This window comes from Eulemur rufifrons, chromosome 9, assembly GCF_041146395.1.
Source record: "Eulemur rufifrons isolate Redbay chromosome 9, OSU_ERuf_1, whole genome shotgun sequence".
Classification (NCBI taxonomy): domain Eukaryota; kingdom Metazoa; phylum Chordata; class Mammalia; order Primates; family Lemuridae; genus Eulemur; species Eulemur rufifrons.
Window position 1 is genome coordinate 18,900,013 of NC_090991.1, and position 14,762 is coordinate 18,914,774.

A 14,762-nucleotide genomic window follows, 5' to 3' on the forward strand; every position below is an offset into this window, starting at 1 on the left:
GAGAGAAGAAGGAAAAGCAAAAGACAAAAGCCGCCTGCTGTTGCTGGTATGTTGGGCACTTGGTGGCATCACACCTAGATCACCCTTGCTGAGTGGGAGCCCATGCTACTTTGTGCTTGCATTCTAATCTTCCCCCAGGGATGCCAGTTTTTTAAAATTTAGACTCTTGGCTGGGTTAGGGGATGCAGTTTCTGAAGCTTCCACTCAGCCTTCCCCACTGTGACAGCTCTTACCCCAGAGGTCAAGGAACTAATGTGGGGATTCTGCTACATGCTAAGTTTGTCCACTCTAATTTTACATTTGGGAAGGACCGGAGGGCTCATCAGTATATACATTCGCTGGGAATATAGTTTTCATCAGTTATTACGTTCCGAAAGTTGGCTCAGGTCAAGAAACAGGGCAAGGGACTGTGACTTTACCGGGGCAGCTTCTCTCAGCCTCCTCCTCATCCTTCCTTGAGCTTTAAAAACTGCACATTGACTGCTGGGCACTGTGGCTCATGCCTGTAATCCTAGCATTCTGGGAGGCTGAGGCAGGAGGGTCACTTGAGGTCAGGAGTTTGAGACCAGCCTGAGCAACTAACAGACTGAGGAGGCCTCCTTGGTTGCAGCTCATAACAATGCCACTCAGTCTTGCTTGTGCTGGTTAAGCGCTGCCACCTGGTCTCTATTTCTCCAGGATCCTATCAGGCCTGTTGCTGTCAGGGACCCTAGCTAGCTCTGTAACATCTTCCACCATCAGCCCCGATCTGCAGAGGAGAGCCACCACTGAACTTCTCAGTGATGCTTGTGTCCCTCTCATTAGTGCACTCCTTATTGCTTGTGATAAATGGCAGAACATAGTCAGCTAGTGGGATGTACATAATATATCCATTCCAGCATGCCCACTTCTTTTTGCTCCCTTCTTCTGTTGATTGCTAGAGTAGCTCTGGCCGGCCTGCCTGCCTGCCTTCCTCCCTCCTTTCCTTCTTTCTTTCTTTCATTCATTTTCCTTTTTGTTGTTGTGGGGAATAAGGTCTCTCTTGCCTGGGCTAGAGTGCAGTGGCATGATCATAGCTCACAGCAACCTCAAACTCCTGGGCTCAAGCAATCCCCCTGCCACAGCCTCCCAAGTAGCTGGGACTACAGGTGTGCATGACAATGCCCAACTAATTTTTTTTGTAGAGACAAGGTCTCAGTATGTTGCTCATGCTGCTCCCCAAATCCTGGCCTCAAGCGATCCTCCTGCCTCAGCCTCTGAAAGTGCTAGGATTACAGTTGTGAGTCATGTCTCTGACCAGCTCTGCCCTTTCTATTTTGCCTAGTGTAGGCCATTGCTTTCTCTAAGCTTCCTAGGGCCATCCTAGCAACCTGTCAGCATTATCTCCTGGAGTTCTTGCCAGCATGTAAATACTATAGTACAGGAATGTGCTTATATCAATAAACTCTGCTTCCTTTAGTATTATTCTGTCCTCTTCCCTCCCTCCACAATTCAGCTCCCTGGGGACCCAATCTCGTACTCTCCCAATTTCTGCAGGTATATGTATGTTGGCTAGGTATTTTAGCTCCTTCAGGATATAGTGCCTCTCCTCCCCTAGCAGGTCTATTATTTTCTTAGTAGGGTTATGTTGTGACTTGACCTTAGTTATTGGTCCGGTAGACACTTGGAAAAGTACAGGTAGGTTCTGAGGAGGATGTGTGTTACCTTACAAGGTAGACACTACTACTTGATCTTCAAGCAAGGGGTGGGGGTACTACTCTCTAACAGGGAGGAATGGGACACTTCTACAAACCTAGAGCACTCAAGGTTTTCAAGTGCATTCAGTCTCCATCCAAAGTGTCAGCATCCCTTTTCTTCTCAACTAGGGCCCTGACCTTGACATAGCAGACTCGCCAGGGCTGAGAACATTTTGGAGTTCTGCTGCTATTATAATTGAGTCCTGGGCCTGATCTTCAGCTTTTTCTCCCCCTACCCGTTATATGCTACTAAGGAGGCACTCTGGCTCTCATCCTTAGCCTTTAATTGGTGATTAATCATCCTCAACCTTTCCTTGTTTTTCTCCAAAGTATAGATTTACTCCATCAATTGCCATCCAATTCCATTGTTTTTAAGTTACTATTTTCCCCATATTTTTAAATCGCCGGATGGATTCCACCTACCAATGCATTCTTCTACTGGGATTACATCCCATCCATCCCAGCCTGTCACCATTGCTGAAAGTTTTAACATTATACTGCTACAGCATGCCAGGGCCTCTCAGGGCTTCACCTGAGGGGCTCACTACCAGCTGGCCAGGGGGTGATTCAGCGCCACTAGATCAGACCCACTTATGGGACTTATTGCCCTTGGGATCAACACTGTGCAGGAGTGAACGGGAAAGGATGGGGCAGAAAGAGAAGTTGAATTAAATGGAGTCACAGCAAATGTAGTCACAGCAAGGGACAGCCTTTCTATCCCTTGGGAGCTGATCCCCTAAGGGAGCTGTGGAGGGTGGAGAGCCCCTCAGAGGAGTCTTACTTCTCTCCTGGTGAGTGGCATAACCTGGTGGGAGGTAGCTGTCTTTGGCTGAGGACAATTCCTGGAAAGGGATTCAGCTGATAGCTGTAGGCCACTAACGCTCCCAGCAGCTGGGTAAGTGAGTATCTTGGTCCTGAGGAGTCGTTTGCTCTTTGGTATGCCGAGGCGGTTGGCTGTGCCAGTGGGGATGGGAATGGTGGTGGATAGAATGGAGCGAATGCTGCTGGAACAAGACTCTTGAAGGAAAAAATTGGCAGAGATAATTGCCTGACCAAAAAATAGGATGAATGAGAGAGAGTTGCATTTAAAACTGTACCAAACACTAATAGTTCCCTCTTGTGCTGGATAGTGCAGGATGGTGAAAGTTAAGATACAAATCTAATTCTATACTACTCTGAAGCTCATGCCTTTCGACTCCACTAGAACTAGTCAAACTGGTGTTCCACGGGCTAAATTCAGACAGCAGACATATTTTGTTTGGCTGCACAGCATTTTAAAAAATGTGAATTGGCTGCCACTATGTAAAAATTGGAAGAGTTTACACATAAGTTCAGCTCTCCAGCTTCTCTTGAGTAACCGGAAGATCTAGCAACACTGGGTCAACATTCCAGCATGGCAGTAATTGACTGGAGTTGAATGACAGCTGCTCTCTTAAATGGAGGGGGTATATGCTCCTTAGTTCACCACAGTCTCTATGCATTACCTTCTTGGCATTTTTGTTTAGAATTCCTGCCACATTATGTACTACCTAACAAAGTACATGGTGTATTATAATAGGCATTGGGACACTTAATATTGGTTTGACAGAATTAAATGAAATTATTAATTAGAGCGGAAGTTGGGTGAATTCTGGATCTCCAACTGTAATGAGAGGCTTGGCACTCAGGGGAGGCAACGGGACAGCAAGTACAAATTAGGATGAATTAATGACATGCTGGCGGGAGCCTGAATTAAGAAAGCAGAGCACTGTGGCCTAAAGTTTGGGTGTTTTATCCCAGAGTTAGAGAGGAATGGGGGATCACAGAGGAAACCAGACAAGGAGAGGAAAGAGTCACAGAGGGAGGCAACAAGGAAGGAATTGGGGACCTTCAGCAGAAGTATGAGAAAAGGAAAGGACGGCTGTGGATCTGGAAGTTTATCAGTGATGTAGAGGTATTGGACCACTATCTGGGGGTGTCAGTGAGAGCTTTTTCCGGGGTGGAGGGTTCTAGTTGGGGAAAGCATAGATGGACATTCACTTAAGATTCATCCTTTTCTTTCCAGCATTGTCATCATTCTGACATCATCTAAAAGAAATTAGTCAATATCCATGTTGCATCCTTAAAGAATAAGGGACTGAAGAAATGTCCAAACTCTGTCCTTTTGTTCTAGCAGAATAAAACATTCATTTAATATGTATTTTGGACAATCACCAACCTACAGAGATTGGAAACTTCCCTCATGGATATATCTCCCCGTACATGTGCTATTGGTTTTGTGGATTTTCTGTGGTAAAATTAAAATTCTAGTTTCATTCTGCCTTATCACCCAGTTAGTATCTTTACGTGTGGCCTAACTGGCTGATTAGTGTGTGCTCAGAATGTATAAACTCATTTTAACATTAGCCTAAGTAAAATGTACTGAGGAAGATAAATTTTAAAATAACCCATCCCAAAGTCCAATGTCAGATATAGACAGATCACCTGTAGTTTTGGATGCAATCCTCTTCCTGCAAAAGCAGCACAACCAAGTCCATGTGCAATCCTTTCAAATCTGGTACTGGGGCATCAGGAAGGCCTTTGTTTCAGGAGGGCCATAGTTTGTCTCTCCTCTTTGGAGTTAAACCACCTACGTTTGCATCTTGACTCTGCCACCTGTCAACCCTGTGACCTTGGGCAAATCACGGAATTCATCAGTTAGATGAGGATAATAATAACTATTGAGAAGGTTTGTTCAAAGGTTTAAATGAGATGATGAATGTGTTGAATTAATAATATATGCGAGGCCCTTAAAGGCATTTTGAGGATGGTGAAACTTGAATCTATCATCAACTGTGGAAAAGTTATATTAACGTGGGTGCCTACCAGTTTATAAGAGGAAGGATGGGCTTGGATTCCGGAGTCTGAGTTATTTTGATTGCCATTGGGTCTAGCGTTGGAATTTAAGCGACCTTAAAAAAAAAAAAAAATCACTGAATCTCTCTTGACCTTTTTTTTTTTTCTTTCTTTCTTCTCAGCATTCTATAGTAGCTACGAAGAACCAGGAAATCTGAGGTCGTGTGCCTTATTTTTTGTAAGAACTTAAGGCACAGAGGGGCTGAGCACAGCCTCCCCGGGAGATAAGTGGCAGAGATCTACGCGCTGGGAGAAATGCTAGCCCCAGGGCGCCCTAACTTCCAACTCTGGGAGCAATCCACGCCCGGAAGCCGGCGGGGGAGGGGCAGCCCGAGGTGGTGGTGGGGGTGGGAGCCGATGCTCCGGGGTCAGCTGCGACTCTGGCGGGCTGTGCCCAGAGCCAGCCTAGGTGAGCCCAGAGGCGCGGGAACGCGCGCCTCCCGGCCCCGAGGAGTTAGGTGACGTCACCTCCAGGAGGGCTCGCTTTTTCATTAATGAAACCGGCCGGCGCGGGCGCATGCGCGGCAGGCCCCTTTCCCTCTCGCTTCCCCCTCCTCTTTCCCAGCCGCGCTCTCAATCTCTAGCTCGCTCGCTCTCCCTCTCCCCGGGCCGTGGAAAGGATCCCACTTCCGGTGGGGTGTCATGGCGGCGTCTCGGACTGTGATGGCTGTGGGGAGACGGCGCTAGTGGGGAGAGCGACCAAGAGGCCCCCTCCCCTCCCCCGGGTCCCCCTTCCCCCGCCCCCCTCCCCCCAGCCTCCTTGCCAACGCCCCCTTCCCCTCTCCCCCTCCCGGCTCGGCGCTGACCCCTCATCCCCACCCCCGTGGGAACGTTCGGAGCCTGCACTCCTCAGACCCTCTCGTCTTCTCTTCCCTCACCTCAGCCCCCGCTCCCGCCCTCTTCTCGGCCCAGGGCGCCGGCCGACCCTTTCCTCCGCCGCCCCCCGGCCGCGGGGAGGACATGGCCGCGCACAGGCCGGTGGAATGGGTCCAGGCCGTGGTCAGCCGCTTCGACGAGCAGGTAACGGGCCTGTGGCGGGCGGGAGGTGGGAGCGGAGTGGGGGTGGGGACGGAGTGGGTGAGGGGAGGAAGGAGCGGCCGCCTCCCTCGCGGCTGCCTAAGGCTCTGGAGGAAAGGAAGGGAAGGGAAGGGGGGATAAGTGGGGGTGGCCAAGGGGGGAGGTGCGGGGAAGGAGGGGATGGCTGGGAGCTGGGCTCCCCTTCCCTCCTAAGTTGGGGGGGGTGGGGCCTTGTCCCTGACCACCCCCTCCGACCCTCCATCCCCTTTATCCCAGCCCTTCCGCTTGCTAATAGGGATGAGTGACCTGGGGCGCTTTCAGGGGCGCTCCATCTGGATTTAATCATTACCCCCTTCCTTTTTCTGTTTTTGAACAGAGGTGGGTTAACATCTAGGGGTTCCCTCTTCCTCTTCCCTCCGTGACTCTCCTAACTGGAGGCAAGTAACTGAAGGAACCCTAAGGCCTGTCTTGTGTACCCCCAATAGGAGAACGGTAACATTCCGCCCCTCCCCCCAGTTTCTTCAGCTTCCTCTCTTGGAGGGGGAAGAGTAGAAGAAAGCAGGGAAAGCACAGGTTTTCTTACTTTTTGCTGCATGGTCTCAGCCTGCCCCAAGAGCTCAAGTGCACACACACACTGCACGTCTTTTTGATGCCCCACACAGACGTCCCCCCATATTCCGATGACACAGACTGCCGTTTTCATTGCCATTTGCAGTGGAAACCTCGGTTCTGAAATATTTCCCCCTTTTTTCCTTCCTTGATGATTGCATCCCTCCCCCCTTTCTTGCCATCGGTCTGAGGATGTAAATATTGTTTTTTTGAGTGAGAATCTTGAGGAGTAGGGGAAGAAGGGTGAAAGGAAAGTGGGAAACTGCATCTGAGCCATTGACAACAGAGAGGAAAGACAGCTGGGATGTGGTTCTGGAGCTGATAATTCTCCTAGTGTTTGTTGTTTTTGACTCTCCTCCTACTTGACAAGAGAACTTTCATTGAGAATATTTGGGATGGAAAAAAAGTTTCATAGCTCGGGGAGGTGACTTTTTATCCCCTGAGTTTTACACAATAAATCTTGGGGCTGATTAGAATGAATGCGCACATAGCTTTTTGTCAATGGGAATTAGTTTAACTTTGTATTGCTGTAGGTAGTTGGGAATGGTTTAAAGGGATGTTTTTTGCAGCTGCAGTTCTACCATGGGCTTCCTGTGATGAGAGAATTGTTTAAAGATTAAGTCAATCTATTTTGTTTACTGGATATAATCGTAAAACTGATTATGGGAGCTGAAGGGATGGGGGAAGGGTTCCACTTTTATTTGATCCATACACATTTCCTTACAGGACTCAAAGTGTTTCAGATCTACCTGAAACTTACTTAGGAATAGGCAGAGGAAGTTAGAAGAAGCTTATATAGATAATAGAACTATGAAACTGTCAGAGGCTTAAAGGAGTTGTTTCATCCATCCTTCTGTTTCCAGACCAAACAGCATCTAAACCAATTGTACTATTAATCCATCTGATGAAGTAAAATGTTACTGCATATAATAGATTGCATTACTGATATAGCATTAGATTTAAAACTTTATTAAAAAGACTTTCTCTGGGTAATTTAAAAAAAGGATTTAAAAGGCACATAGAAGAACTCCAAAGGTAAACCTTGTGGACAGCATAATCTATCTGGACATAGGAATTTGAAGGATTCATGTCACGATTCTTCCCAATTTTTAATATTTAAAAAAAATTTTTTCCAGTTATGTCTTAATTTTATTTCTTTATTTCTTACCTGTTCATGTCTAGGCTTGTTTACCATATCAGAAAATGATAGTTCTCTAAATTTTAAAAGAGGAATGATTCTGATTATATGCCCAGTAACTCAGGAACATATTTCTTCTTCCTTCCCCAGTGTTAGAAGACCTTCGGCTTTGTTGTTTGCTTTGTTATGTACATTGTGGAATCAAACTCACTCCCACCATCTGTTAATAATTAAGGACATAAGTGTTTAAAACAGCATTTTAATATATTCCTTACATTGTAATTAAGAGAAGGATACATAGGACAAATTATTCCTCACATTTTTCTTTCACAAGGTTGAAGTCCACTGACTTTGAGATGCATAAGTGTAAGGGTTTTCAGTGTTGAACATAAAGTACTTATATAGGTTAATTTATTATAGAAGTAATGTTTAATTCAAATTAGAGTTCATCTTAAGGTTGGAAATGTCTATTTTTAGTGGAGCATGGAGAGTTTAAGTGACAGCAGACCTAATAACAAGAGCCTCAGTATGAAAAGTAATAAATGCTGGACAATCAGGGGAATGCTTCTCCTAAGTATCCCACAGAATTTGTTTTAATAATCCATTACATATAAATAGAAGAGTTTACTTTTTTTTTGAGGAGAGGAAAATCCCTGCATGTACTGAGAGATATTTGTATAAGAATCTTAAGTGTTTCATGTGCTTAGAAAAGTTTTCAATTTTGAAGATAATGTCTGTACTTTGTTTTACTGGGCATAGAGTTGAGCTTTTCTTTTATTACAACTAAGATGTGTGCCTGTTGAACCATATCAGTCCCCAGGGACCATGTGCATGTGTAAAGATGGCAACTGTGTTTATGATTGAATTGATGTTTTGGTTGGACTTCTAATATTTGATGTGATTAAAGCAGAAATGCATTACTAGCCACTGCCAATTATGGGCATATTGAACTCTGATGGGTATTGCTTAGCAACTTAGTGCAGTAGAACCAGTTAAAAGAAGTGGTAGTGTTCCATCTTGACGTGTTGAGCTCAAATCCTTGTGGGTAAAATAAAATTCCTGTAACCTTGCTGATATTGTACCTAAATCTAAAATTTATGACCTAAGTTCAATGAGTGTTACCAATTTTAGAAATAATCACCTCCTTGATTAGGGAAATTACAGTTGCAAAAGTGGACAGCCAGAAAACTGAATGTATCAGTTACTTCTTGTGCCTCTCCTTAACTTGCCTTTATGGTGCCAAATAGTAAGTTTCTAAATTGAAACTGGCAAATTTTAGATATGTAGCTTTAACTTTTGGTTCATTAGCCCAGTTTCTTAAGAAATTAGAGCCTTCTTGCATATGTCACTTAGCTCTGTTACCCCACCAGTCCCTGTAGAGCTTTATTTCTGAAAGGAAGTAAGGGGAAAATACGGATATTTGAAGGTTTTTTTTTTTAAAAAAAAGAAATTGAAAGTCATCCCAAATGATATGTTGTAAATATGTTCATTTAAAGCAATTATATTTTCCATATCTGGTCAAGCAAAAGCAGTATATAAAAGCCAAAAAAATAACATTTTAAAGAACATGTTATAGCATAAACTGATTTTTAAAATTTATAATAGCTTATTGGTTATTCTTATACATTGAATATTAATTTGGAATATCCTTTGAATATGTGGTGTAAAATTCACAGTATAAAATGATTAGTAAATGTCTTTGGAGTTACAAACCATATGCTAATTGGCCAAGTAGTCAGATTTATAAAACTTTTAAGCTATTTTGGATTTTTAAAAAAATCTCCTAGGCTCATTGTTAAAACGTGGTCTGCAATTTTTATAAGGCCTTATAATAAGTTGAAGATGAATACTCTGTTATGGTGAGGGATATTTTGTAGTGAGAAATAATGCTTATGCTTTATTTTAGAACTCATATTTTTTGAAAATTTCCTCCAGCTGGTCCTCAATTAGTTCTCTGCACCCCCTTCCACTCCACATCTTGTCTAGGATCTGCTTTAGTCTTTACATGAGCTTCTTCCTTTATACCTTCAAACTTAGATTTCTTTTCTCTTCGAAATCAAACATTTACTTCGTCTTGCAGCTTTCTCTCTGTGGACCAATCAATCCTTTTCTTCCTTTTGTTGCCAGATACCTGCTGCCTCTACTGTTTCCTTCATAACTCTGAAAATTAGCTTCTGCCTCTGATTTCCTCCTGGATTGCTGCTTTCTTGAAAATGATTCCTTCTGGCAAAACGTAGTGGTCTTTGTTCAATTGTAAGGCCACTATGATGTTCCGTTACCCCTGGAACCAGTCTGTTCTAGTTCCCAAGACACAATACTTTCTTTTTTTTTTTTTTTTTTAATTTTTTTTTTGAGACAGAGTCTCGCTCTTTTGCCCTGGCTAGAGTGCCGTGGAGTCAGCCTAGCTCACAGCAACCTCAAACTTCTGGGCTCAAGCAATCCTACTGCCTCAGACTCCTGAGTAGCTGGGACTACAGGCATGTGCCACCATGCCCGGCTAATTTTTTCTATATATATATTTTTAGTTGTCCAGATAATTTCTCTCAATTTTTTAGTAGAGATGGGGTCTCGCTCTTGCTCAGGCTGGTCTCGAACTCCTGACCTCGAGCGATCCTCCCGCCTCGGCCTCCCAGAGTGCTAGGATTTCAGGCGTGAGTCACTGGACCGGCCCACAATACTTTCTTGTATGTGTGTTTGCAGGTCCTTATACTATGTTGATGTTCTCACTGATCCTTGAACACATGTGCCTTCTCTGTTATACCATGCTACCTGTCCCTGAATTGGAGTTCCTAAACAGTGGTCTGAGTTTTTTTCTGCTGTTCATTGCCTCTGTCCCTGTGCTAGCCATTAGCTCTTATACATCCTAGATTTCCCCATCTATTGAAAAAGAATTGACTAGAAAGTCTTTAAAATTCTTTGAAATTTAAATATTAAATGATTTTAATGCTTTAATAGTTCTGACACATGACAGTCTATTGGAAACTTACCCCACTTAATTTACCAAGCTATTTCTCATTATGCCTCAGCATGCATCTATGTTCCAGGCAGGTGAGCCCAGTCTCTTCTGTACATATCATGCTTCATTCTTGCTTCTTGGCCGTGGTTTATGTTGGTCCCTATCTGAATGCTTTAATTCCTCCTTTATGCTTTTCTGATTCCTGTCCATTCTTCAATGTCCAGCTCAAAATTTGTTTCTTCCATGAGATCTTTTTAGGCTAAACTCACTGCTATCCTCTTGGTATTGTCATCTGAGGTTTTATAGAACTGCACTGTAAGGTTTCTTACCTTAGGAGTGTTGGTTGAACACAGCTTAGCTTTGTTTTCTTTTCTCTTTTCTTTTTATCAAATAGAGTGTAAACTTTCTGAAAAGCAAGAAGCCGTATTAGAATTCTCTTGTACACACCCCAGTGCCCCACATAGTTATGAGCACACAGAACATCATTGATGGAATGTTTTTCGTATAATTCCTGGTCGAAGGGTAGACTGGCTAAAAAGTGGTACTTTTGGCTTTGTTTTAAATGTAAATAACTATTTTACTTCCATGTTTGTAATGGCCTAGATTTTATAAGGTCAGTGATATTTTAACCAGCAATGGGTTAAAAAAAAAAAAGTGAGCTTAAAGGAGGAACTTATATTTGTATTTCCTCTCATAGAGTAAACATGTTTTTTGAATCAGGTTTCAGATCTGATTAACTACCTTTGTAATCTTGGATTTATCAGTTACTGTTAATGACAAAGTCTCTACATGGGGAAATTTTTGCAATGGTCTGATAAGATAATGACTGTGAAGCACTTTGAAAAGTCTGAAATTATTCAAATATAAAATTTATACATCTTCTTTACAGCTTACTGATCATTATGTTTTCACCAAGTAAGAGAGAATGACTAGTCTCTGGGCATTCTCTTGTATGTACCTTGGCCAATATATACCTTTTTTGCATTTATTAACAAATATTTAGGGTACTGATAACATCCTTCTGTAACATACCATGGGTTTGGTCTGTTTTCTTTATTATCTGATTAGGAAGTATAGTAAAATGTCATAAGGTGCTGTGATTGCTAAATTGGGCCAGCAATGTTGTTACATTTTATTTTAAATATCCAGTTTTTATACTATTTTTATTTGATTTTTTTGATCTTTAGGAAATTAGGTTGTTTTCTTAAATCTACTTTATAAAACGTGTTTAACATGGAGAATTTTGTCCTTAAAAACGGAAGTTTAGTGATATAGTAGTAAGCATACTTTATTTTTATTTTTATTCTTGAAATTACTCAGATGGCTATGGGGCATTTTTGTTTTAACCTTCAAATTTGCTGTTGTGGGGTTCTTTGTAGACTCTATATTGTTTCATGAAACAACATGCTTTTAGGGATCAGCAGTTTATTAATTAAAAATGTTTTGTACATGTGTTCCTTAGGCCTCAGTCTATTCTTCATTGGAGGTGTGTGTGTATATATATTTATTATTAATTTTATATATATATGACAAGGGACAGGTATAGGAAGCCTCTTTTTTTTTTTAAAAAAGGAAGTTTAAGGAGGAGATTGTTCTATAGAAGTAGAAGGGGACATTTGTGGTCAGTTTAAACCGTTAAAAGGCTTAGAATCAATACCGAAGCAGAATATGAGCATCTTAAGCTGTTTCTTTGCAGAGGATTGACTTGTGTTTATAAAAGCATTGGCTTGTTTCATCTGACATCTATTAGAATACCCCATTTTCTTGGAGGTGGGAGGGAAAGATAAGACAAAATTTCTTTTGACCTTGAAGAATAGAAAAGTTTTACATTGTAGTGACTATGGATTAAGTTTAAAGTTTCAGCAGCTTGCAAATTTCTGTATCATACTATGTGGGTAGAGCCTTCAGTCAACAGAGCACTCTTAGAGTTGTGCTGAAGAAAATTTTAACATTATAGAATATAAATTATAATTGATATTGATAGTACTCTCACTAAAGTCTCTTAAAGTGGGTGCAATTGACTGTATATTTGACCACTTCAGATGTTTATGCTTGTGATATATGTTTATATTCTTCAAATATAACTGAGTGGCTTTTGAGCCATTGACTGTACCGTCAAAAGAAAGAGTTTCTGCTAAGAGAAGAAAGCTCCAAGCTAATACGGAGTTCCATCTTATTATAATGAAGAATTAGAGTTATGTTCTAAAAATTTTATATACTCTTAAGATAAATGGTACTAATTACTTTGCAGTAGCAAAAACTAGAAGTTTGAGGTGCAAACTTCTAGATTGCAAAATTTCTTTAAACCACAGTCTGGCACTCATTTGGTTTGGTTTAGGATTGCTGCTACAGCCTACAAGCTGTTGCTTGCCCTTATTCATATTTTATACCTTTGAGTGTCTTGCCCTATTGAATTTCAGAGAACTTACTTCCTGATGAAATCCTTACTCCATTCCACTTCACTATCCCACCATCCCCTGCAGGGTGGTATATCTAGTGCAAGAGGCATGAAGTAAATATAGTAAATAGTAGGACTTTAAGAAACTTGCTTTTAAGGACTTTTATTTAATGTATTTTTAATCATAATTTTATACCCAGTTAATGAACTTTTGGGTAGTTATGTCTCATAACAATCTCAAATGACCCTTTTCTGTTTAATTGTTGACAGATTTTTTTTGGGTAGTCTTCATAGTAATTTGGGCATGAGAAAAAACTTACCACCTCGAATTTGTGAGGGCAGCATACTAGATAGTAAAGGAAGAAGCTCTTAACTGTGAAACTTCCAGTGTGGCCTTGGGGAAGTCACTTACCCTCTCTGATCATCAGTTTTCTACATTTTCATCTGTAAAATGGGGATGATAACCTGTCGTACTCACATCATGGGTTTGTTTAATGTCTTAGGTATGAATATTTTAGATGAAAGGAAGCTATAAATAGTCATAAAATGTATTACCATCTGTAATTTTTTTCTATTCCTTCTTTATAGTTTGGTGATGATTTTTTCTCTGCATGAGAAGAAATAAAATTAAAGAGGCAAAGCAATGTGTTCATAATCATATGATATGTAATTAACGGAGTTTAAACTAGAGTGTGGTTATCTTAATCATTAAATCAGTAGCTTTTCAATAAATAGAGCTTTATAATAGTCTAAATTTTGTGAACAGATATGTAAAATGAGGGATGTATTGCTTCAAAGATGGTATGTTACATTTTACCTTTTTTGTTCATATTAGAGTATCAATCATTTTAGGTTGGTTATATGTTAGAAATAGACATAAGTTTTAAACATATCCTTGATTTCATTATGTATCATTCTCCTTATCAACTTTTCAAAGCTTCTTGGCTGCTAGAAGTTGTAACATTGTTTCCTTTTTATTTAGTTTTGTAATATTGTTTTGAACTCTAGATTTTTGTTGAGGAAAGTTGAATTCTTTAGGTGAGAGAATGAGATTTGTGAGACTACCAATAGGAGTATACATACAGTTATAAATAGGAGATTATGTATTTCATTCTTTTATCTTGGCAATGCACAGTCCAGTTTTATAAAGTTGGTTTTCATACTCTAAAAATATTTTACTTAGAGTTTGATTAAATTTGAGGCAACCTTTTTAACTCTGATAATATTTGAATGCCTTCTCCTATTAGATTTCTGGGTGTTTTCTTTTAACTTATTATATCTACTTTTTCAATTTTTCTTTTACCCTGTAACAACCTCAAATCTTTCATCTTGTCTTTCAGAGTATCTTTTCTCCTCTCCAGTTTGTACCAATGCCTTTTATTTCCATACCACCTTGGGGCTGGGAAAATGTTGTGCCTCTGTGTTCCAGGCCAGTTTCTTTTTCCTTTTGGGTAATTGAGGGAGAAAAAAAGAGAAGCATTTATATTTCCTGTTATGTTTCAGTTTTGGCCTCTGATAAGTGAATTTGCTGTAGAGAATGGGAGATGTAGTAGGTTTTGTTTTGGTCAAATGTTTGCAACCAAGATCAATGAAGACCTGATCTCTGGTTTTTCCCCTGACACAACTACTTTTGTGGTGGTGTGTAAATCTCCTGAATTCTGAGGCTGTTTTGTCATCTGTAAAAGAGGAGAATATAATCTGGCAGTTCAAAACTTTTATAATTCTTAAAATATATTGATTTTTTATTTTAGTCAGTCCTCTGACTGAAAAAATAATTTTAGTCACTAATTAGTTCACAGATCCCCTAGTTAGAAGGTGTCTGAAATTATTTAAGTCCTATGTCTGTAATAGCCCTGACAGACGATTGTCTAACCTCTACTTGGACATTAAAAAACAAAGTAGCAATTCATATTCTAGAAATACGGAATATGCGGTAAAATCATAAAAAATAAATAATCAGAACCATTTTTAAAATTTTGGTATATGTGATTAAGTGTGCTGATTTTCAAATTAGACCACCTGGGTTTGAATTTCTGTTCTCTCCTATTGTTTCTT

General features: G+C 40.8%; 1 protein-coding gene across 2 annotated transcripts in view; it reads left to right on the forward strand.

Annotated features, from left to right (window-relative positions):
* Positions 1 to 5,432: 5,432 nt before the first annotated feature.
* The window catches only part of NF1 (neurofibromin 1), a 246,247-nt gene continuing 236,917 nt past the window's right edge, over positions 5,433 to 14,762 (forward strand). For both annotated transcript variants that reach the window (XM_069482258.1, XM_069482259.1), the window contains exon 1: positions 5,433 to 5,609. In XM_069482258.1, coding sequence (XP_069338359.1) covers positions 5,550 to 5,609 — 60 coding nt within the window. In that variant the 5' untranslated portion in view covers positions 5,433 to 5,549. The remainder of the gene's footprint in view (positions 5,610 to 14,762) is intronic.